The sequence below is a fragment of the Microplitis demolitor genome, chromosome 5 (genome assembly GCF_026212275.2).
Source record: "Microplitis demolitor isolate Queensland-Clemson2020A chromosome 5, iyMicDemo2.1a, whole genome shotgun sequence".
Taxonomy (NCBI): domain Eukaryota; kingdom Metazoa; phylum Arthropoda; class Insecta; order Hymenoptera; family Braconidae; genus Microplitis; species Microplitis demolitor.
The window spans coordinates 20,179,461-20,206,618 of NC_068549.1; the positions used below are offsets into that span (position 1 = coordinate 20,179,461).

At 28.8% G+C, this 27,158-nt stretch overlaps 2 protein-coding genes across 4 annotated transcripts in view; one reads left to right on the forward strand and one right to left on the reverse strand.

Annotated features, from left to right (window-relative positions):
* Nucleotides 1-27,158, reverse strand: part of LOC103579549 (cadherin-99C) — a 100,414-nt gene that overhangs the window by 47,069 nt on the left and 26,187 nt on the right. The window lies entirely within an intron of this gene.
* Nucleotides 21,092-23,500, forward strand: LOC103579464 (uncharacterized protein C15orf61 homolog). Of its 2 annotated transcripts, XM_008560864.2 has the most exons (4): nt 21,092-21,581; nt 21,656-22,057; nt 22,915-23,158; nt 23,229-23,500. In XM_008560864.2, exons 2-4 carry the CDS (start codon nt 21,986-21,988, stop codon nt 23,354-23,356), a joined length of 444 nt encoding a protein of 147 aa, XP_008559086.1. In that variant the 5' UTR covers nt 21,092-21,581; nt 21,656-21,985; the 3' UTR covers nt 23,357-23,500. The 2 variants fall into 2 exon arrangements, with proteins under 2 accessions (XP_008559086.1, XP_053595615.1); XM_053739640.1 differs by having other exon boundaries at nt 21,092-22,057.

Here is a 27,158-nt window from a genome sequence, read left to right on the forward strand (position 1 = left end):
ATATATTTTTTTTTATATTAAAAAATATAATATTCATCATATACGAGTTCGTATATGTTTAGCATATATAAAATATATATGTCAATCATATACAAAAAATATATTTTTATTATATATGAAAATATATATTCTTGTCATATACGAAAACTATATTTTTTTCATACATAAAAATATATATTTCTATCATAAACGAAAAATATACTTCGATCGTATATAAAAACATATATTTATATTATGTATGGAAAAAAAAGTTTCTTATTCGTATGACCCGCTTCAATTGAATTAGATCTAAATTTTAATATACTCTTTGAATTGCAGATAAAATTTTCAAAATTAGTTAATTTGATGCGAATATATGGTATACCCATATACATATATATACACCGAATAAGATATAACAAAGAAAATATATAGTGCCATATATAATATAAATTATATGCTACCATACATTTCATTTCATATAAAAATTTTATATTTTTTTAATATAAAAGGAAATATATCAATACAATATATTATAAGGTAAATGTAAATGTATATATGGCTTAATATAAAAAACATATAAGCTACATATATGGAATACATATATTTACTGCTGTATATAATTTTATATTAAATCGGCGAAAATCTCTATATGATTTTTTATAATATATCATATATTTTTTTGTTGCAAACATATATGATTTTATATATTTTAACCATATATTGTTTTTTCATACGGGCCAGTTTAACTTTTATCGTACGTAATTTTTTGTTTCAAATCAGACTTTATGGGCCTGATAAAAAATGTCTTTTTATTATCATGCACACCCTGAATATTTATTTCAATCTTCTATTTTACCGACAGCTGAGTTACGCGAGCTCAAAGGTGTGCAAAAAGAAAAAGAGGTTATAAATATATGCATATAAATTTATATATAAATAACAAGTTGGATTTAAGCTGGTGGGCGAGGCTGGTCGTGGACACGGACTCTGACTCGGTAATTTATTTAAAACCCAGGGAAAATAATCACCAACAAACTGTTGCCATTGATATATATATTCACAGTATATAATAATACGAATAAGGCCACTGGGCATCCCTTTTACCAGAGTATGTGACGTTAATGAGAAAATAGCACTCTTTAAACAGGCTTTCTGTTTACATACACTTTTGCTGAGAATTACGGCAGCACTTGTCCTTTGTGTTGGCCCTATTATTGTCTGATATACATTTTTACACTCGATCTGTCCAGTGTGTGGTCTAATTTACACTGAATATTTACTAGTTTTTTTTTTTTTTTCAAATATTTTTTATTTTTTAAAGTAAACAGACTAAATATTTACGCGGTAATAAAAGTCATGGAAGAAGTTCTTAGCTTTGGTTAAAGTATATGAAGTATCTTATTGTATTGTATTGTTTTAAAACTTTCCCATTATTGTGTCTTGTTCATAAAGTAACATAAGGGTAAATTGTATCTTGCGTCTTACGCTCACTTGTTATTATTTTTATTACTGTATATATATATATATATATATATATACATATATATATATATATATATATATAAATTGTTATTGTGATATAGAGAGTAGTGGTTTAAAAGAACACCTTACGCAAGTGGAAAAAATATATGTCTAGTCTCAATGGAATGTTTTAGAGACGTCCCTCGAGATGAGTTGATTTATAAAACTAAAGCTTTCGAAAGCTATTACGATATAATATATAAATTTTATTATTATGGATAGCAAGTGCACCTTGGGGGTTATAAAATACAATATGTATGGCGCTATAATATTTTAAACTTTTTAAAATAATTTTAAAAGTGTATATTATGCACACCTTAATGATACACTCTCGGTTAAAAAATTTTTCACTTTGTAACTCGCGTTAAATTGTATGTACTGGGATATAATTCACTAAATTGGTTAAAAAAGGGTTCTATTAGATATCGAAAATCGATCAATTCCATAATTGTACAAAAAAGTTTAATTAAATCTTGGCTTCTGATCATTCTGACGTTTCCCGTCGAAAAAAACGAGTAAATTTAATCGGAAAAAGAAATTCGGGGAGGCTCATTATACCCCCATGGACAATTTTATGGCTGTGCCATATTTACACCAAAGACTTATTTTATAAAGCATCTAAAAAAGTAGAATCAGTAAAAAAAAAACTCACAATTTTTTTCCGAGGAGACTGGGTGTGCATTTATAAATTCTAAAATAAACTTAAAATTATAAATGCAAATTAAATGAAGAATTTCTGTTTACTTTTGAGGCTCCCACGTCCCACGTAAAGCCAAGGGATTGAATAAATACACGGCAAGAATACAAGAATGGAAGTGTTTAGCTCGAGAAAGTCCGATGTGTGGTGTGTCGCTGAGAATATTCGCGAGTAGGATGCGGTGGGTATTAAAGAGCGCGTAAGTAAGCAACCGAGCAGAGGGTGATGCTAAAATACAATGCAAATACGAGGTGGCTAGCCTTGAATCTCGACGTAGTCGGCAGTGGCATCCCTCGATACGAGATAGTGAGTACCATTTAGGTATCGCAAGCATTTTGATTGTTATTCTAGTAACTGAGCTTTCTAACTGCCTCTATATCTAACTCTACTTCTCATTCCAAACTCATTTTCCCAATGTCCTCTCGAGAGTCCAACAATTCTCACAATAATGTCCTCTGTCTATAACTTATGCAAATACTTGTGCACAAAATAGTCAATAGGACATAGTAGCAAGGTGTAAATATTGCCACATCCAATAAACGCTACAACATTCACGAGCTTGCCAACATGTTATTGCAAATATTGCAAGTACGAATAACGTCAGAGGAAAATAAAAATAGAAATTATCTATTGAATATTTGTTTTTATAAATAAAAACTTTGCAATAAAAAAAAATCCCATTCAAATCAAGATATTGGCTGTTTATATTTTTACTCCATTTTTTTCTTTTATCAATTTCTATGGGTAAAAAAAAAAATAATAAATTTTTTTTTTTTGAATAATTTGTTTTTGGACGCAAAATTGACACCTAAAAAAATTTTTTTAAAGTCCGACTGGATTATAATGAAAAATTGAAAAAAATGTGTTATAGATAGTAATAAATATAAAAATAAAAGTATACTATATATATAAAAGGTAGACGGTGCTTTTACGAATTAGACTCTGACAGTCGATCTAGAGTTTTAGGTTGACATACTTGACATTTAATTGAAGGAACAAGGAAGAATTTTCTTTACTCAGCTATCGAATCGAGCTGCACTGCTGCGTGATTCTCACGCAATTTAAACTTGCATATATATAATAGTAAATAGTTTTGTTGTTTTAAAAACAGTCAGTATTATATTATTGGTGTGCAGCAGGTAGATCGTAAGATTTGCATTCAATGCAATAAGTTATCGACTAGAGTAGACTCTCAACTCTCGACTTTAGATTCAAGAGTTCTTCTTCTTCTTCAACTCTAGAGGAGTTAGATTCTAAATTTTTTAAACATTTTTCAGGGTCACGTTTACGCTGGTACGAATATATAAGAGTGATGTTGCAAGCGAAATAAAATAAAATAAAGGAGGATAGAAAAGGGTCAAATATACTCAGTTGTGTTGTCTCTTTGATTAATAACTAGGAAGTGGTGTCTAAGCTGCTTCAATACTATTTTTCCCATGTCAAACGATGCGTTGTAAATTATGCACACCATTCTTAATATTTTTATCTTAATTATTTTTATTTATTTTACTCAATAGAGAACACTAGTGTGAAATTTTCAAAAAATCAATTTTTTTATACATTTTGATAGTCTATACCTTCAAAAATACAATGAAAAAAATAATCGGTAGCTACTACTGATTATTTTTCGGTAGCTACTACTGATTATTTTTCGGTAGCTGCTACCGATTAATTTTCGGTAACAGCTACCAATTATTTCAGTAGCCGTTACTGTAGTAGCTGTTACCAAAAATTAGGTAACTGGTACCGAAATAATCGGTAGCGGCTACTGAAAAGAATTGGAAGCGGCTACCAAAAAACAATCAGTAGTAGCTACCGATTGCCAATAGATAGCTGCTACCGATTATTTTTTTCAGTGTAGCATACTACAATTTTGAGTACATATCTCCATTAGTTATTTTGAATTACACTCATCTGAAGAGCAGTCGCTTACCAATTTTCAAAAACACATTTTTTAAAGTTGCTACAGTTATAACTCGAAGACAAATCATCCGAGAAATTTGATTCTAATCGCAGCTTCTTTTATATGTGTTTTTACGTATTATAAACCTCCTGTTTTCCAATCTAAACAATGTAATTTTGCCAGGGCAAAAATCATCAAATTTTCGCGCGAAATTTGAATTTTTTTTTTAAACTCCGCCATTTTGTTAAATTTAAATTTTTTTCTTAGTCCGAGGGTTATGGTACAAAAACACCTTCTAGTTCAGTAAACTTTTTGGTTTTTTCAATTTCCGGTACTGTGAAGGTCGCTATCACTACAGCGGGAGAATTTTTTTTTGAGCGGGAAATTATAAATAACTCCCTGAGTTTTGAATTTTTTTGTCCAAAAATTTTATCTTATATTCATTATATATCCACAAATATATCTTTAGAACATTTGAACATTCTATGCAATAGTTTTCTTTAAAAAAATTCCAAAAAATAATTTTTTCAGGCGATCACACTAGTGCTCTAATAAATTGATTAATTAATTACTTAATTATTATAAATAAATTTATGTTGACATACTTGTCACTTATAAAAGTATTTTAATATTAATGTCAGCTGCATAAATGTGTGAAAAAAAAAATTATGCAATCAGACAGGTGGACGCGGGTATAAAAGATAAATCGTGGGATTTCGCGATTGAATTAAATTTAATCGTATTATGTATTCAATTTAAAATATTTCACATTCATTAATAATGTCTTTGAAATAGTTATTTTATTATTATTATTTCTCATTTTTTTATTTTTTTTTATAAGGCGCTTAAAAGTTAAGACGCAATAATAACACTCTCTTGGGGGCCTTTTCAGACGTTTTCAGTCCAATGCAATTTACTATCTGACACTGCGAAATAGCAAAGTTGTATATGGACTGATAATTACCGGATCGTCGGCAAAAGGTGCCGGCAAAAGGCTACAACTAATACTCTATAAAAGCTTAAGGATAAATCCTCCAGTCTTTTACATATCTATAAATATAAATATATAGAGGTAATGTAAAAAAAACCCTTTGAGCAATGGAAAATATTTTCACCTGGTTTACTATCGAAAACGTTTGCGGGAAAAAAATATTTCCGTTGAATTTATAGATCGGAAACCGCAGTATTAATTAGAAGTCAATAGAGTTGACAATAAATTTATATTTATGAAAAAATAAAAAATAAAAATAAACAAACTGGGTATTTGCAGAAATTATATTTATATGGCTTTAGGCTGAATGAAAAAAAATTCAGGCCATTTACGAGAAATTATTGCCCTGAAGATAATTATTGTATAGTTTTTTGTCTGGGTTAACATTTATTATACTTTTTTTTTCTGCTGAGTTGTGAGAGATTAAACGAGCGGTTGATGATTTTACAGCAGTATGGGACCAGAAAAATAAATGAAAGAGGATTTGAAATGTTTACTGAGTGCATATCGGGTAATTACTAATTAAGTGCGTGTGCTCTGTTATATATATATATATATATATATATATATATATATATATATATTACTTTCAATTGGTATTATATCTTAGTAATGAGTACTGTGCTTATATATGGTCAATTCACATTAATAAATTATTTTTTTTAAATTAATGGTCCAGTAATTTTTTTTTATTGCCAATTAATTAATTATCAAATTTTTAATTTGAGTCTGAGTTAGTAATTTTACTTTTATTTTTATTTTTGAATTTTAATTATTTTAAACCAATTATTTAATTAAAAAATGAATTCCAATACACTGTAGCAAATTTGCAGTGACCGCTAAGTGGATTGTTTTATTTATTCAATTCCCTTGGAGATAATTTCACTCCGAAAGAGTTTCGGAAAATATTAATTATAAAAAAAATTACTAATATAGTGAGCTTAGGTCTTTGATATTTAGACATTTATATTGAGTACGTAAATAATTACGAGCTCCCTTTCCACATATTCACGCGAAATTATTTTTAAAAATTATAACCAGCTGATAATAAAACTTGCAAAAAATAATTACACTGAGACACAAACTGTCGTATGACTTACATCAACTATACCACGAGATAACATTTCATATTGCACCGAAATATAAAATATTCCCATAAAAACTATGTCACTACAGCTATTCAATAATTTAATATTTTCACTATGTATTATATATATGAAATTATAATTTAGTGAGTTACTAAAATATTTTATAAATTAAAAAGATAATATTTTAAGTTTAATTATTAATATCTCAATGAATTATTTATTTAGATGATTATGTTTATAATTAACAACTGTTTCTATTAAATATAAATTTATTTAAGTATTAAAACTCCGGACCGGTGAATGCGGATTTAAATAAAATCCGCGTCACTTCGAAATCTCTCCGCCCAAAAAAATCCCTATTCGCTCCATGCTGAGTGATTTTTTTTAAACTCCAGAACTCCAAGTAACAGAGTTCGCATTGAAATAAAATCCATATTCACTCCCAATTTTTCACAGCTTTAATTAAAAAATAATTTTATTTAAATTAAATAAATTTTTTTCCTCGAAAATTAAATATCATTTAAATTTTATAAAATCATAAATTTTATAACCTTATCTATAAGATATAAAGAAAAATAAGGTAATCATAATATTATTATATGTATGACAAAATGTTATGAGTATGACCTAACATTATTTTAATACAAGTCTCGCTCAAATGCGGAAAAACAAAAAGATTATTCTATTGGGTCCCGTTTAAAAAATATAAATTGCTCCAATATCAGAATAAAGAATCTTTTTACATTCATATCTAACAGAAAGTACCAAGTAGGTTGCTATATTCAACGTATAAGTGCATTACCGTTCGTTTCCTCAGTCATACATACATATATATATAGTTATACATATATGTATGAACGCTGAATGGAACAATTGTGATTTTAAAAACTGATTCGCTTGATTTGTTACGATAAATATAATAGTCTAGGAATGTGTTACATTTATCTCTCGTCTAGTAATGTTTAATAATAAATATATTTATCTGTATAAATATGTATGGATCTATAGAACGGTGAAAATTAGTTATCAGCGGTCTTGTAGTCACATAAGATGCTGTTTTATCAAAGCCGCTGATATTAAGACCGTGAAATTAACTGATTACCACGTAATCCAGAGTAGTTGCTAATAAACTAGATCTCTCTCAAAAGGTCCCTTAACGCTTACGTACTCGGTCTACTTAGAGCCGATTAATATGAAGACTCTTATTCATTAAAACTTTTATAAAGTACACTACTAATTTATTCATTACTTACATTTAAAATTACAAATAGTTCTTTAAATAACCGACTGAATTTTTAATATTTTTTTCAAAGATGAAGAAAAAAAAACTTGACCTATTGCAAAATTTTATATATTTTTTTTTTTTTGCTAATAATCGAAGAAGAAAAATTTTTAATTTTTTGGCAAACTGGGGTAGAGTGAAAAAATTTAAAAAAAGAATTTTTTTTATTTTTGAAAAAAAAATTTTTTCCAGCTTTTCTTTATAAGTAGAGAAGGGGGGTAAAATGTGTCTCTAGAATTTAAGGGCCCAATGTTACCCCGAAATCATTCGGCACTCCAAATTTTAAGGAGCCCATTTTCCCCCTTTTCCCCTATTAGGGGAGAGCAGGGCAATATGGACCTCCGGGGGCAAAATGGGCTGACATTTATATTACATATAAGCCTTTATTTCTTAAGGGACCCATTTTGCCCCCTCCCCCTTCCCCTACAGATAAGTTGGATTTAAAAAATCGGGAGTGAATTTGGAGTGATTACTTATTTTATTTAAATTTGAATTCACTTCGCCACTCGGACTTCCGGAGTTAAAAAAAAATCCTCCGGAGTAAACAAGAAGTTTGTTCTTTTTTTTAGCGGGTGATTTAAATTTTATTTGAATCCGCATTCAACCCGCGTTCACTCCACAAATTTTTTACAGCGTAGTGGTTGGTGTTGGCGGTTTACGTTCTAAGAACTAGTTTAAAACAATTTTTTTTCCCACGTCAACGTCCGCGATCACCTCGACTACAGAGAAGTCCCTTGAGTCTGAGGCGGATCCACATCAGCGTGCGTGAGGCGTCGGTACGATAAGAGCGCTGTAGCAATCACATGTGTGTGTGTGTGTGTGTGTAGAAGCCGGATAGACTCACCTTTAGTAAAATTCAATACTAAAGTAGAGTTAAGCAGGATAGCATTACATAGGTTACGATAACACGTAACACAAGAGCCACCTCTTATAAATACCAGACATTAATAAAAATATCTCCATCTACACACAACCGGCAGAGTCTTAAAGGATCCATATATACGAAGATAGAGCGTAGAGAAGATCACGCTTAGCCGGTGGGTGTTAAAACCGTAACAGTCTTGAGAGTAACGATATTTTTTTAAAAAATAATCTAGCAGACTCCTATCCAGGCTCCAAGTTCCAGGTTCAAGACTTGACCGGAAGAGTTAACTTCTACCTGCACCTTACAGCGCATTCTCAAGACGTGAACTGCAGACAAGACCCAAGATCCAACTCCAGTAACCGTGTACACAACTTTAAGACTTGCCATATATCGATACAAATCTTATATATTTATTTCTCTTTTATTTATATATATCTATATATATTTAAGTTGTTAATGCAATAGCCGTCTAAGCTGCTGGCTGGTGAACCACAAGCTTGACTTATGTATTAAATGTCGTGTGTAATGTCGTAAGCTACACACTAGACTACATACTCAAGTCGAAGAATAAGAACTTTAGTATAAATACAACTACAGACGCTAACAGTATCACGCAAGTCTACTCGTAATACTTAACGTCCTGTCTGCAGGTCATTGCTCGTTGTCTCAACTCATTGTCTCCTAGTTTACTTTCAATTATTACCCTACTTCAATGACCAGTATCAACACTGCAAGAAGAGCGGTATTAAAATTAAATAACACTGGTGTAGGTGTAATTTGGCGGTGTTAAATCGGTGTCAAAAAAAATTCCACGTATAAAAATTAGCAAAAAAATTTTATCACTGGGAAATTTTTTTGACACCGTTAAAAAATATTTTCACTGGCGGTGTTATTTTAATATCACTTTCGGTGTTAAAATTTAACACCGAAAATTTTAATACCTACACCACCTGGACTTACCCCGGTTTTTTTTTAATCAAATCCTATACCAATTCCTCCATAAAGTCGCTGACCGCTGCCGTAAGATGGTTTGCAATAATTATCACAGAGGTGATTTTAAAATTTTTATTACATGAGGATTTACGGCATTGAAATAAGCACCGGATATATGTGACGGAACCACCTAATGATGTGGAAGACTAGTACTTTTTAGTTTTTTTTAAATAAAATTATAATAGAGTATCCGGAGAGGCGTCACAGGACGCAGGTAGACCTCATGATGAATCTTGTTATGTCTTTGTCTTTAGCCAGACTACATGTAGTCTACTTGCTGTTAAATACTCGGGTATATTGTCTGTCTTACTCTCGAGTATTTAATGTTAACTCGAGAATAAGAGCCATCAGCCATCTAGCGACCGCGTAAACCGGATTTGCAATGGACGAACGGCTTCCACTAATGGGGATTCCCTTTGCAAGGTGTCCTGACGACTGCTGCAGTGACGAAGGTCCCGCCTCATTCACATTCATTTTGTTATGTTACTATATATATATATATATATATAAATGTTCATATATATATATGTATAGTATAGTAAATTTACTAGAGTATGTGAAGACGAGAGTCAGAGATGGTGAAAGCATTGAATTACGTAATGAGATGAGTGGATGGAAACTATGATGCTGAAGATTTCGTCACGGACTACTGCTGAGATTCCTCTAGAGTGAAGCGCCTGATATAATGTAATGCATAATTTAATATAATGTAATGTAAGAATGCAAGTGATATTGCAACGTCATTTAAAAAACTTTTTTTTTTGAATTGTCGATTTTATTTTTCATTAAAAAGCAGTTTTTCTTTCTTACTTTTGTTTAATTAATTAGTAAGAAGTAGATATCGAATTGCAGAAACGGAAACTTATGAATTTCATTAAACTCAGTGATATTCATTTCTGAGCTGAAATATCAAAAAGAAATTATAATTAAAAAAAAAAAAATGAGTGAAAAATTATTATATGGAAACCATAAAAATTAACTTACGTCATTTATTTGAAACCTTATGGAATAACGAGGAAATTTTTATAGAGAAATTACTGAGTCAGTAAAAAAACTGCTCGACTTTTTCGGACGGACAATTTATTACTGCTTTTTTTAAGCTCACCCTGATGGAAATTTTTCGGACTTCTGTCTTAAAAACTCAGTTCTAAAGTTCTAAAGACTTTTTCAGAGTTCCAAAGACTTTTTAAGACAGAAGTCCGAAAAATTTCCTCCAGGGCATGGAAGTTCTGCAGAATGTTGCGTTAAAAATGCCATAAGGGCGTACCAAAAAATTTTTTCGGGAAACAACGTATTTTTACTTAAAACGCGTAGAAATGACGAAAAAAAATCTTTTTCAAATTTGAAATTTTTTGGTACGCTTTTATGGCTCCCGGTAGGTACCCTGGGTATCATAAGGGCGTACCAAAATTTTTTTTTTAATTTCTGCCCGTTTCAGGCATAACTACGTCGATTCCTGAAAAAAAAAAAATTTTTATAAGCCCTTATGCCTTTTTAAGGGTATTTTTTTCAGGATTCGCCTCTATGGCATCAATAACGCGACATTATCGGGATTGAAATTACAAAATTAGAGACTTGAAGGGTTGATTTTAATTTTTAAATTTCAATACAATAATTTTAATCTAAATTACAGTGATTCGATTCAATAATTTTTTTACGAAAGGAAAATATACAGGAGCTATAGAGGAAACCTGTAAGTTGAAGTATTGAATAAAAAAAAAAAGGATTAAGGAAATGAATGAAATGAGAAGTATCGAATATCATTAAAATTATTAAACGATATTTATATAAAATGGAATTGATGAGGAGAATGAAAGTAAAGTACCCTCGGTTACTCTGAGGGCGCATTACAGGTTGATTGCCCTTGCGGATATAACTTTAAGTATGACACGTTTCAGCGAACATAACGTTTTTTCCGGAGGACTCGGAGCTCTCAGTAGAGTATTTCTATTAAAAGTTGCGTCTGCAAGGTACACTACACAAGTTTACAACTTTACCAGCCTGGACAGACGCAAACCAGTTTATTTCTCGATCCGAGTGTTGAACTCAACGACTACAAACACTATTTTATAGCTCACAAACCAAAGTGCGTCGGTATTTTACATCTATACATTCTACGCATACATTGATGTGGCGAATAGTTTGCTGTGTAGATGAGAGTATCATCCACATCCCGCGAGTGGTGTGACGAACGGAAAGCAGAAAACAGCTGTTGACTACTCAGGTGTCAACAAAATCTAATCATCCGACTATACATGCTATACTCTTTTATATATATTACTATACAGCACGATTACTGCTTCATCAAGTTTGTTCGGGGTCATGATTCATCGATTTTACTCACCAACACTTTCATGTCCGATCATTTAATTTTTCATTTAAAAAATATGTTCTATAGTTAAAATTACTTTTTATGCTCAATTGATGTCCTGCTGTGCGTTTGCAACAGGTGCACTTACAATATTTGAAATTTTTATTTTTTTATATATAATTATTTAATTAATTTTTGTATGAAAAATTTAAAAAGTTCAAATTTTAATAATTTTGATGTGATTTTTTATCATTGATTTTAAAATATCGCTCAATTAAAATTTGAAAATTTATTTTTTTCACAAATTACGATTGTTGGAAACAATTAAAATTCAATAATTCAATTCGTAAGTTTTCGAATCATTCGGAAATTTTCGAATTATACGTAAATTTTTGAAGTATTCAAAAATTTTCAAATCATTCCTAAATTTTTGAAATATTCGGAAATTTTCAAATCATTCATAAATTTTTAAAGTATTCGTAAATTCTCGAATGATTCATAAATTTTTGAAATAATTGGAAATTTTCGAATCATACGTAAATTTTTGAAAAATTCAAATGTTTGTCAGAGATAAATAGAGTTTAGACACAAATCTTCGAAAAATTTATTTTTGGTTATTTTAAAAACCAATCTCTCCATTAATTAAAAATTGAATATTTTTAAAGCTGACCAAAATTTTCTCGATTTGAATCATGTGATTTGAAAAGTTACAAATAATTCAAAAACTCAACCAATTCTAAAATCGCCGAATAATTTGAAAAGTTACAAATAATTCTCAGAAATTCGAATAGTTTCGAATTATTCGATTTGAAATAAATATATTCGATTGGATTCGAACTCAACTCACACACCCTTACTACATCTCGAATCGCAAAAAAATTTCTGTATCGACTTTTTCATGAATTTTTTTTTTTCTTAAATTAAAAAAATACATAAATAATTCTTTATACAGCCTACAATTATTAAAAATAAAAAATTAATTAATAGCCATAGTCATCGTAAATAATGAACATACTCGAGTGTCTATATTTTTAATGAAGGATATCACGTCTCATAATAAGTGACGTGTTACGTTACACTTTGCGTGTGCCCGTGACAACACTTGATGCATAACACTAGTCACATACTCATTTCGTTCCCACAATACCACAATTGGATTTAAAAATATATATATATGTATAACAATTACGTCATGGGAGTGGATTTAATAGCTTCGATTTTTCTTTGTCTTAGGTCACGGCTTGCTATCTCTCAAACTCTAAAACTCAAACTCTCGTGTGTGCAATTTATTTTCATTTGCTCTATCTTAGTCTATAATGGTTTACTATTACATATATAGTCACCCAGGAATTCAGATAGTTTGAATTGACAATAGAGTTGAATGATTGAATTGTTTGATGCAATTTAAATTTTATCTAAACCAGAAGTAGTCAAGTGAGAGAAGAACACAAGGACTAAGAGGAAGCAGGCGTAACTGCGGTTCCATTATAGGGAATTTCGTCAGATATTTTCTCCTAATGTAACGGGAATTCAAACTACTGAAATCACGTAATACCACAACCGACTGGATTATAAGTATGAAACAATAGGTTGTTTTTTAACCCGCTATTTGTATATTTTATCCTGTTTGTTCAGTATTTTTGTTCAATGAAAATAAAAATAAACTTAAATAGAGTGAAAATAGTTGACTATAAATATTGAAATAAAGACAAACTTATGTACTGTGTAACTTTTAAATTGCTCTTAAGAACTTTTTTTATTTTATTTCCATTTAATAAAATAAAATAAAGTTGAGCTAAGTTTTTTTCGTAGGTTTATCGTCTGACTTTTAGTTTGTACATGTTTTACAGACTTTTGCATTGAATATACATAAGCACAGTATAAGTATACATCTATAGGTTGCTATTTTTACTATTTATTTATTTATTTTGTTAATTTAATGTCCGCAATGAAAATCAATCGCTCCGCAAACTAACTTTTATTGCTTTTTTAAATTCATAACCAGTAAATTTTACACGCTGGTAGTTTAATGACAATTACTGTCATCAGAAACTTTTAATGGTTACTGTATGGTACATCTATTTTTTTTTTTTTTTTTTTTTTTTTTTTTTTTTTTTTTTTTTTTTTCATATAAATGCTACTGACAATAATCGCAAATAAAAAATACAAAATTTTTGTTTCTTAAAAAATGCTTAATTACTTGCATTAAAGAATGGGGCAAGTTGATCACCTTAAAAATTTAGAAAATTTTGAATTTTTTCGGTGAAAAAAAAAATTTTTTCCTTACAATCGAGGTCCACTTTACCCCAAAATTATTTTTAAATTGTACCCGCAAAAAGTAGTTTTTATTTTTTTTGCATTGTCCTGGTTGACCAACTTGCCCACTGTTCTGCAAACTTTAATTACTGTTCATTATTCTTAAGATGGTCATATAATTTTCATGGTGTATAGTAGAAGAGATTCAAATTTGAACAGTAATATATAATATAAATCGGTATGAAAAAATGAATAAATTATTGATAGTCAAAGTTTTCAGTGAATGGAATTATTAACGGACGAGTATGTTTGGGTATTCAGTGAACTGCATTAAAATTCCATTAGGATAATTGGCAATTAATACGCACGCGTGACAGTGTTCCAGCGGAGTGTCACAGTTCGATAGAGACATAGACGATGACAATATCGGTATTAATCCGTTAAATTGGGCTTAGTAGATTAATTTAACTACTGGCACTGCATTTTCGTTGATATGCCGTCTTGTGGTAATTTATTATTATTATTATTATTATTGTCTTTTAAAAATCTTTATTTGAACTCACTCACAGCACATTCACTCCACAATTTTGTTACAGTGTTATAAAATTTTGATTATTAAAAATAATTAGTCCCGCCATATAAACAGCATTAAATATTTTAACGTACACGAAGCAAAAAGTATAGTAAAAATTACAATTTTAAAGTAAAATTTACTAACAGATATGAAAAAATACATCCTGTATTGTAATTATTATTAAATGTTTAGTAAAATTTACTAATTAGTAATAATTACATAATGAGATATTCAAAATTACTATGCGTAATGTATTTTTTGCTAAGACGATTATATTTTTTACTATTTGCATAGTAAATTCTACTATGTAGAGATAAAATTAAAAGTTCGTGGGGATAGAATACACAAATATGTATTACAAGTTCTAGATTTTTTTCCTAAAGGAGACATCGGGCCGTCGGACATAGGAAAGGACTCGCGCGCGGGAGATCAGGGTTCGAATCTCGGTTGAAACAAATGATTTTTTAAAAAACCAAAAATCGACACCAGCACCAATACAGATGACAAAATAACAATAATAATCAAAATAATTAGCAATAATAATAATAAGTTAAAAGCTAATAAAAATTTAATTTTTTTTTTCATTCTAATATAGTAAAATTTACTAAACGAGATAGCAAAGTTTACTAAACAAGGATAATAAAATTTACTAAATATGACTAAAAATGAATATGCAATATAGGAGATTTTCCATAGCCAGTATATGAGAAATTAATATATGAGAAACGACTTGTAAAATATTCTTATGTGTTTATTAATTTTTCATATAAATCATGAGCGTTTCAAGATTACTATCCAAATTTACTAATTATTCTCATATTTTTTTAGTAAAATTTACTATATTTCTTTCTCCATGTAGCAAGTGGCTATTTATTTGTATATATCAAAAATCGCGCGTCATAAATTAAATTTTTTGACAGTGCCCCAAATACATTTAATATTTTCCACAAATCAGTCAATAATTTCCTAATAAAAATCTAAAAACCAGAACCATAAATCAACAAAATAATTCCCGCGTATTAATTAAAAAAAAAATAATAATAATAAATAAATAACGCATTAATGAATGAATAAGACTTGTTAATCTTCCTACACGTTCACAAGTTTAAACCAGTTTGAAATTGATGTCTCTTGGCAATAAACCTCAAGGTAATTAATTTATTCATATCCCATCACCGTCGTCTTCTATAACTCTACTCAGTATTATTTTTACGACGAGTTCGTTAAAAGCTCTACCAGTCCATTACTTTTTTAATCAGCTCTTTTCCTCCTTAAACTTATTCTCCTTTTTCACGCATTACTTATTCATTTATAATTCAAATATTTTTTTTGTTATCGCAACTGAGACCGCAATCTTCACGTAAGCCAGAGGGCCCCTTATTCTATTTCTCTCACAATCACCGGTCCATTATATTAAGTACATACATACATATACATAACATGTCCGAATGAGAGACATTAAATGACTCGAAAGGATCGGAAAGTGGACTGGCGTTTATATGTCTATGTAATACAAGTAATGGAACATATGCATCACATTACGCAGTCACGGAATTCGCAATAGAACCTGCATCTTATTTCTTATTATATATGTTATATATATGTATTGAGATATTATAATACGTGTATGGCTTTCAATTTCTCACTCGAGTAACAGTTTATATTTTTTTATTTCATACTTATCTATAATATATATATAATATACACATAATTTTTAAGTTTTACGTTTCACTACAGATAAAAAATCTTGTATTATCAACATATATATATATGTATATATATTTGTACAGTTACAAAGTATAACATTACTTGGATTTTTTTTATGCAGTAAAACATATTTCTATTTCACTTCACTTGCCTCCGCAATCGATGATGGAGGTTTCTCTTTTGCGGTTTTTAGTGAAAAGATATTTAGATGAAATGTTCATATTGTATTAACAATTCCCCTTTGACGATAGTTCCTCTAAGACGAAAGACATGAAAGCTTTGTCGTGGCATTTACTTTTTAAATCGCGGCTGATCATTCCATTATAGATATATATATATATATGGTCTCTTGTGTTCAAGTACACTCTGTTTGAAATGGAAGAAGAGACTTTACAGCTCCATTCGTAGACAACTAAACCTGCGGTTATTTCTTCACAATATAACAAATTTATTTTTAAATGCACATTTAAAAGGCACATTCTTATATTTATATATATGTATTGACATTTTTTTTTTTACGGTTTTTTATATTCTTTTTTTATTTTATTGATGAAATTAAAAATTTTTTTTTTTAGAAAAAGTGAAAGACTTTTTTACTATTGAGATAAATTTAAAATTACTGAACAAATTGGATTCAAAATTTCTAGAGATCTTTATCTTGATCAACTTTTTCAATCGGGACATAAATTATTCAGATCAATCAGTCCGATATATTTATTTACATGCATTCGTAACGAACCTAATTTTGGTCCTTTCTAAAATACTCAACTCTGGATTTAAAAAAAAATTTTTTTGAAAATTGTTGTTTGAAATTTGATGAAATAGAATTTTTTTACGCTGCCTCACTCAAATAAATGTAAGCAATAGGGGCATAAAGAGCCAACTTCCCGATTAAATAAAAAAAAATCGGGCCGAAACCAATAAGTTTCCGAATTTTCGAAAATTTTCAATTTTCTTAGCGGGAAGTTAGAAATTTTTAAAAAGTTTTTTCGTAATTTTCGTTTATTAGAAAATTGAGCGCGAAAAAAAATATTTGGGGTAAAATGAGACCGAAAATCTAAAACAAAAAATTTGTTTTTTGTATAATGAAAATTTGAGTTTGATTTTTTCTGGGGAAAATGGTTAGAATTTTTTTTTTTTTTTTTTAATAATTTAGAAGCTGGTCGTGCCCCAGAATCGTATTCCCATAATAAAAAATAAATAAAAATAATCTAAAAAAAAAAATCAACTAAAGTTTTACAAAAATAATAACTTCGTCTATTTATAAAATAGTCCAAAGATATTACGATAAAATAAATTAAAATCCTGCTTTAGAAAGGTCATAAAATATCTAAATATTATAAATACAATTTATATTATAAAATAACTGTACAGTTGACAAAGTTCCGTTGATATTTAATATTTATAAAATATAATCATAAATAAACGTAATAATGTTTATTTTATTTATTTATTTTTTTTTTTTTATAAAATATGCATATATGTGGTATTGTGTAATAAAAACAATGAAACAAAATGGTGAGAAAATCCAAACATAATAAATAGTTAAAAGTGTCCATTCCAGGAGCTTTCTATTTAAAGTGGAATTTTTCTACACAGAAAATTGACATGAAATGGGCGTATGATATGACTTTTAAAAATGTAATGACCTGGAACGGCGCTTGGAAACTGATAATAGTCCTATTGGAAAAAACACATTGATCAGAAATGTATCGAAGGGAATAAAGTAGTAGATTTAAAGAGAATCGTATCAAGATCTTGGAAATACTCAATAGATCGTTTAAGATCTATCTTTACCAAACATGGCAATCCAACTTCTGATGCTTGAATAAGAATAAAGTGATCGCGTGATAGACGTTGAACAAACTGATATCAACAATCTCGACTTAACCTGATTCTTCAGTTACAGTTTCAGTTTCATTTTCATTTTTATTTTTATTTTTACAAACATTTACATATATAGTTAGCTTTAACCTTCACTATATTACTCTTTCATTAAATAAATTAACTAAATTTCTCAAGTTACGCTCTCTGAAATCAACTAAAGCTCTATCTATATTTATACAAACGTCTAATTTGAATTTTATGCTCACAAATTAACATCTCGAGCTATTAAATACTTTTTTTTATTCCAATAGTTTTAAATTATACGTCAATCAAAAATAAATATTCAAATTATTTTACTCTCTAATAAAAGTTACAAATTTTTTTTTCACAATCGATTATTTTTAAATTACAATTTTTTTTTTTATTTAGAAATAAATAACTTTCAAAAACATTTACAAGAACTGATTGAGAAAAATGGAACCAATAATTTAATGAATACAATTTATACTGGCTATTAATTATTCCATAACTCAGTTCAATTTTTCAAGCAAAAATTTTTTTTCTAAAATTAATTTTTTTTTATTTATAAGTAACTGAGAAAAAAAATTTTCACAAAATAAACGTTAAAAAATTTTTGAATTTAATTAAATTTTAATTAAAAAAAAATTGTCAAGAAAAATTTATTATTCTCACGGATTAAAAAGTAAAAAAAGGAGAAAAGAGAAGGAATATATATAGAAATAAAAAAAAGTGTGAATTCACAAGTGAAAAATAGCGTTATATAAATGAGATGTTTTCATCGCGATACAGACATAACTAAAATGAAACCGCAGGCACAGCGTGTAAAAATCTATTTGATACATATGTACGTTTCTATATTGTACATATATATCCATATATATGTGAATGGTAGATTTACATGGAAAATTAAACAGAGCACGAAATGGATTTCCACGCGCATTATTGCCTTTCCGAGGATTAACAATTACATATTGTGGTGACCAAAATAAAAAAAAACCATCCAAGTATAGAAATATATATAAAAAAATTCATTCAACACATTGTTTCATATGTGAACGTCAGTTATAACGCTTGTCTGAACCGGAAGTGTTCCATTTAGTGGGTCAGTGTTGAATTATATATATCATCTACTCATGTAAACATTATAATAATTCAGGAACTAGATTACCCAATTATAATTATTATTATAATTATAATTAATAAATAATAAATAATGGATATTAATTAAACATCACTAGAGCTCGGTTTCAAAATTTCATTTAGCGAAAGTTTAAATTTCTCTGTTAATTAAACACATATAAATGTATATAGACATATTTTAAAGTCCCTCAATATCCTATGAACAGAGGCAGTTATTTGTTTTTAGCTTGACGTTTGAATATTATTTAACATTAATTTGTACAGATCTAAAATTACGAAACTGGGCTATGCAAACCTGCTCTATTTCCCAACCGAGATACGGCTCTTTGTCGTAAGTTTATAAAGGCACGATGTACACAATAAACCTTGAGGATAGATGTAGATAATATAGTCTTTCCATGTAAATAAAGACTTACCTGAAACATTAAAAATTTATATATTATTATTACTTAATTAATTCAACCTCTTAATTATTCAATAAAGGAAATTAGACATGAAATTCATTTTCCCAAAGCTCTAAATAATTCGGTCCCATTTCGGACTATCCGATTATTTTTCTTAACTTTTATGTTCTTTGAAAAAATCTTTTTTTTATCCTTCCTGATCCCCTTCTATCCTTAATCCGGGAATGTTGGAATATTTCACGTTTATACTCTCGTGTGTGAGTGCTTATAAAAATATACTTTACTACTTTATAGTATTTTTTAATATAATTAAAAGTAAATTAAAGCAATATTCGAAAATTCAGTGTCCATACCAAAAAAATATATATCCACTTCAAACTGCATATATAAATAACACTGAAATTAGATGATCCTGAAGTCAACATACAATTAACAATTTTTGGATTTTTTTTTTCAACAAATGAATTACAAAAAAATAAAAACTAAAAAAATACACATGTAGAAAATCAAAAAAACTATAGGTGCAATTTTAAAAAAAAATTTTTTTTTTCACAGTGGATAGTTTTTAAAAAATTCCAAAGATTATTAGACGTCGGCTAACTTCAGTATCATGAAATAATTCTTCTAGCAATTATTAGATTTTTTTTTAAATAACAAAGTATAAAAAAAAATATTTTTAAAAAATTGCACTCATAGTTTTTTAAATTTCCCACATGTGCATATTTTTAGTTTTTTTTTTTTTTTAATTGATTTGTTGAAAAAAAAAATCTAAAAATTTTTAATTGTCTACCAACTTAGGATCACATATATGAGGCATATGTTTATATGTCGGCTATATATAGCTTGGCTCAGATCGGATATATATTTTGTATAGGGGTGGGCTTATCGTTCGAATTTGGTAACCGAGCAGTCATGGGTTCCAATCCCAGTCTCAGCCAAAAAATAATTTTTCTAAAATTCGGCTCCTCGCTGACCTCACAAAATCCCAAAGTCCCAACAGTTTACAAATAAAAAAAAATTCAATAATTGTTTACTTAAATAAATCAATAATTAACGCGAACCTCAAAGTGCGCTCTAATTTCTGAAAAATTAAATTTAAATTTTGTAAATAAAATATTTAAAAAATACATGAGATCTATAACAACAATTTTTAAAAATCTATACATTTAAAAAAGCGCAATGGAAATTTTATTTTGTGAAGAGCGAAGAAAAGTGTCTGAATAATCCATGAAGTAATATATCAAAAGTCGCGTAGTGTGACGGATCGAAAATTTTCTTTTATTCATTATTTCGCGGGCCATTCGCGCGATATCGAATGACATGACCTCATTCAGTATAAAAAAAAAATATCGGTATCTCAGTATAGTCTCGAGTATCGATAGCAGCTCTCTGATACTGAAAATAAAAGTTCTGGATCGTATTAGGAGCGGGAATATAATATAAGCAGTAATAGGTATAGGAATTTATAGCCGATTCAGTACGACAGTAGTGTTATCTGTCGGTAAATTCACAATCCAGTGTCGTCTGCATACAACTCTTTTACCTTTTACTAATACACGTGTGACAGTACAAACGCGAAAAGTGCACGTGTGCTATCAATAGGCCATTTGTTTAACTCTTAATGCGTTAGATTTTACAAATTGATAACAAATGTCCACATAAACCTACATCACATATTTATATATACATAAATATACATATACATCTACATTTGTTTATCATTACGTCAGCCAATATATTTTTTAGCTCGCCATCAATAGCTCGTGGCGCCATCGCGAACACGTGTTCATTTTTATGCGCATGCGCCACTTAAATTGATCGCGGGAATCACACGTTTGTATTTTTTTTCGATATTCAATTGCAGAAAAGTGTCAGCATTCATAAAATTATTTGTGTAATCATTTTTTAAAAATTGTTAAGAAAAAAAAAACGCTGATTAGCATAAATTTGATTGCAAAAATTATCGAGTAGTTGCTAAATAAAAATTTTAATTGAGCAACATTATTAAGAATTCCACAAGTAATAAACAATAAATTTATTTTGAAATTAATAATTAAATAATTGATTTTAAATAATATGTTTATTGGCAATAGATCTCTCAGCACAACTTTTACGATTGTGCATTAGCTCGGTAACCTTGACATTTCGTGCGACGCGTGCTCACGTTTATTTTAGAAAGGATATACCATACACCAGTAGAGCAAAAAGTTAAAAGAACGGTACTTGAACAGATAAATTGAGCTTACTCTTGTATAGATCAGTATTGAGACCGGTAACTTTGATCTGCACGCCCTTTTGAACTTTAAACTCCGACCAAGGAAATTATTGATTTCGATCCTTATTACATACATCACTTTTAATATATATCTTCATTTAAAACACGTTCATAAATTTCATTGGATTGATTTTAAATTTTCAAATTAATGAATAAATTTAAAATATTTAAATTTAATAATTATTTTTTGAGTGACGCGAAAAAACCACTTGCATCTGAGGTAAGTATTTTTTAAAATTATATATTTTATTTATAAGAGATATCGATATCATGTAAATGATCTTTAATCGATATTTTGATTGAACAAATAAAAAATCATTTTAATGAGAATAAAATAATCTGTATTTAAATCTTGATCTCTAAAGAAGTTTTAACGAAGACAGGTGAAGTAAACAGGTTATAGAAAGAGGGGAAAGAGGATTAAATGGCCACCATAAATGTTTTTTTTAAATATTTACACGAAGACTACACAAACTTCACAGGGGAATATGGACCGTAAAAAATTCCCGACACTCTGTTTAATTATTTTCTTAATTTAAGTAAAATTAATTTGAAATTTTTTTTGCGGCTCATTTTGCCCTTATTGAAAAACAAATTTGAATCTTGATTATTAAATATTTTGGCGGCAAAAATAAATTTAAATAATTAAAATTTTTTAATTTTTTAAAAGACTCCATTTTACCCCCCATTTAAAATTGTAATATTTTTATAGTTGGGTCATACTGGAACCTCACACTTATTTGGAAAAAATCAAAGCTGATGAAATTTTTTTTGCGGCTCATTTTGCCCCCCATTGAAAAAAAATTCGAATCTTGATTATCAAATATTTGGCGGCAAAAATAAATTTAAATAATTAAAATTTTTTAATTTTTTAAAAGACTCCATTTTACCCCCCATTTAAAATTTTAATATTTTTAAAGTTGGGTCAGTTGGGTCATATTGACACCTCACACTCATTTGGAAAAAATAAAAAAAAGCGAAATTTTTTTCCCAGGCAATCCAGTTTGCCCTCTCCCCTTATTTGTGTAAAATATTTATAAAAATAAATAACAAGTGACTCGTTTTCACGGTAAATAGGTTTTAACGAGCTACCTTTTGCAAACACAAGAACCGCCTTGGACATCGTACTTCGTGAAGTACAGGGACATAAAAAATGACCAACGAGGCATGTCACATTTCAATTGGGCTGTCGGTAATTCAAACTACCACGTGCTACGCACTGGATGTTTTCCTTACATCAAGTACCACTGTACGAAACGCCCGAAACAGGACCTCACACTTGATGACAGATTCTTCAAGGCTATCAAGATAATAAACCTTGGTATTGACAACAGCCATTTTTATTATATTATTATATTTAATTCAATATGTTGCCCTTTATTACCACACAGGAATTCCTACTCTGCTTTATGGACTCGCTGCTATCTATTTAATACGGCATCAAGAGCCTGTCAAGACTTCGCGAGGTCAAGTCTTTATATATTTTTTACTTCCCGAAGACAAGGGATCAAGATATTGAAATACTGAGACTGAATTATTTAAAACCAACTTTAAATTTCTTGACTAATTGAATGTTATTTTTCATCCTAATCAATTTCGTTAAAATATTCAAAATATGTTATGCCACTGTATTAAATAATAATATTTTTCGTGATTAAAAATATATATGTATACTTTTTTTTTTTTTTTAATAGCCCGTGGAATCAAATCGGGGCGGAGTTACAAGCCGTATAAATCCAACGACAATTAATTCTTAAAGATTTCACTCCAGGGCGTCACTTGGAGCCTAACACATATTTATTAACTATCTCGGTTATTTATCGATCATATTTATTATTTACAATTTTATCATTTTGTAATTAAACCTACTTTATTCACTAACGTCACTGAGTTAAATTATCCGCGGGGATGTCGTATTGTTTGAAAAAAAAAATTTCGAATAACCCCAGGCTAAATAGACAATATTTTTTAAAAAGTTATTTTTTTTGTTTAAAAACTTTTATTCTCGATGTCTTGAGGCTGAGTCTTAGGGTAAGTTGATCATCCTGACAGCAAAACTTCTTTTAATTTTTCAAGTAAAAGAAGACTGTCAACTTAAATTATGATTTCGAAATACCGGAAACACCAATTTTTTGTATTTTATTTTGCCGAGCTTCTGAGAAATAAAAAAAAAATATCTTGACTAAGTAGAAAAAGAGGGGCAAAATAGGCCATCCAAAAAAAATTTTTTTTTTTTTTTTTTTCAAAATTATTTTTTAATTCAAGCCTATTTTTTTTTTTTACAATTATTCTTAATTTAAAAAAAAAATTGTACTTTCTGAAAACTGGTCCATTTTACCCCAATTTTTGTTTTTTTTAACGGCAACTGAAAATTTATTTTTTTAAATTCAAATCTACTCTTCTAACAATTATCCCTAATTTCTTAAAAAAAAAAATTTACTTTATGGCAATTGGTCCATTTTGCCCCAATTTTTTTTTTCACAACTAAAAATTTATTTTTTTCAAGTTTTGAAATTGAAATCTACTCTTTATAATTATCCCTTATTCTTAAAAAAAAAAAAATTTACTTTCTTAAGGCTGGCCCATTTTACCCCATTTCGTTTTTTTTTTTTTTTTTTACAGCAACTGAAAATTTATCTCTTTCTACTTTAAATAGAACTTAAAAAAAAATAATATTTCCCAGATCTGAGTTTAGTAAATTCCATTATTCCCTTATTATTTCTTCCCTCTTATAAAAATAAAAAAAAGGGTTTTAATTTATTGTTAGAAAATAATTAAATTCATAGCTAAAGTTTCTAAAGTACTGAGCGCACCCAAGTAATTTCAATAGGAACAATATTAATGAAGTTTTTGTCTCAAAGTAACTTTTGAGTTAATAGATGGTAAATTGTAATTGAGAGAAATGAAATTTATAATTACGCGCCGTCGATGTGCATAAGAAAAGGAAATAGAGTACTTCTCATGACTATATAACGGTGAATAAATAAATCCCAAGGAATAATACTTTTACAGATAGTAATAATGACGCCATGATATTAAATATTACGAGAATTATAAAATCATTAAATACCTCTGTTGTAAATTAATTAAAACCTACATTATTTATAAACGTAAATGCTATTAAATGAATTGAGAGCTTGCCCGCAGATCGCGTGTCCGCGTAATTAAATTGTGGGTGTAAAAATATACAGGCTGCCCATATATTTCTATAAATATGTTATTATACTTATTTTATATTTTTACTGTGTGAATTTTATGAATACATGCAAAATTTAAAAATGATGTTACGAAATGCCCGCGAATTTAAATTATGTAAAGACTTTTTAAATCAGGTAAGTTAATTTTACTCAAAGAGATATCGAGGCAAGAGTTACATTATTAAAAAACAAAATAAATATTTATTTAAAATTATTTTTTTTCTGGCAGAGACTTCCGTAAAATGTTTCAGCAAAAAAATGTTAAGATATAATTAACACAACTGACAAGTGACTTTCACCATTTTGTATAAACACGCATCGAACTTTCGCTTGTTCTACGTTTTAATGTTATCTTTTACATTAATTACTGATATTATATATTTTATTAAATTAATATATACGACATTTTCAGTGAAAACTATTATTTTATCTTTTATCAATATTTTTTTTTATTGTTATTATTATTAATTAATTAACAGCGAGAATTATTTACGCTCGCGTCACGCGCGATAATTTTAAACTTGCGTTAAATTATTTTTTAAAAATTTTTAATCGCTTTTGAAAGTATTCATTTTTAAATTATTTATTTTTTTAAATTTTTAATCCGCCAAAATTTAACATTTCTTTTTTTTTATTAATTTTGCATCAATTATCATGCAGGCGGGACTAAAATGAACTTTTGAAAATTTTTTTCAAACTTATACATGGGGTGGATAAAGCCATTGAAAATTTTAACGAAAAATTTTTTTTTTTATTTTTTTAGACGGCCCACTTTGCCTCACTTAATTTTTTTCCAAACTGAAGTATTAATTAAGGATGTCTAAATCAATCTTAAATTTAAGAGGCCCATTTCGCCCCAAAATCAATTGAGGCACTCAAATTTTTAAGTGGCCCATTTTCCCCATCCCTACCCTATTAAAGGAGAGTGGGGCAAAATGGGCTGATATTTATATTACATATAAGCCCTCATTTCTTAAGGGGCCCATTTTGCCCCCTCCCCCTTCCCCGATATTCGATTCGAAATTTGCTTCGAACTCCTAGTAAATTTTCGAATTACTCAATTCGATTAAAGAAAATTCCGCTTTGAGTATTCAATTTTATTGAAAAATTGAAATTTCAAAATTATTTCAAAAAATATCAACTTTAAGATCAAAACACATTTTTGAATTTCCCATAAATTTTCAAATGATTTCCAAATTTCGCATTATTCAAAAATTTACTAAGAATACAAAAAATTCAAATTATTCGATACGAATAATTCGAATAAATTCGAACCATTCGCACACCCCTGATCTTAATTTAAAATAAATATCAAAAGCTGTCTATAAAAAAAGTTAACAAGTGTTCGATACAAATGCAGATCAATAAACTTGAGCAGAAGAGGATGGAAGTAAAATTAAACGAGGTCATTGTCGGATTACTGATCTGTCATTACAAAAATAAATATCTCAAGTGTACGAAGCAAAAGAATATTAATAAAGAGAAATCAACTTTATTATTTAAAAATAAAAACTCGAGCCGTGCGATTGAAGTTATCGATGAGGATGATTAAGAAGACGCCGTAAAGTCAGATTACCGATGAAGGACACTCGTTAGCTCTAAGTACGCGTATCCCTTTGGCAACATACCCAATAATCTGTTTCCCCCCCCCCTCTTTTTTTATCTTATTATTACATTACTCTTCTTATTTTAACTGGTGGTAAATAAAAGCTAGCAGACTAACGCAATAACTAAACGCAACTGGGCGGCCGCGTCGGCGTACTTGTTTATCCGGATTAACTGGACGGGTATTAATTTTTCATCGGCAACGGCTATCATATTTCTTTTTTTTTATCTTCTCAATATATCTATATATATATTAATCTTTCACATACGTTCATAACCAAGCAGTAAAGACATCATTTTGGCGCCAGTTTACCATCACCGCGGATTCGCATAACCGTTCATTACCGATTTACTGCTCAAAATAATCAATAATCTCTATCCGTGTACTTATAATAGCCAACTTGTTGGGTATATATTACACTATACATAGATTTTTTAATTTCACTCGTTTATTAATTTTACACATTATTACTTTTGCCAATTTAATCGTAAACATGTCGTCAATTTTATCGTCATTTT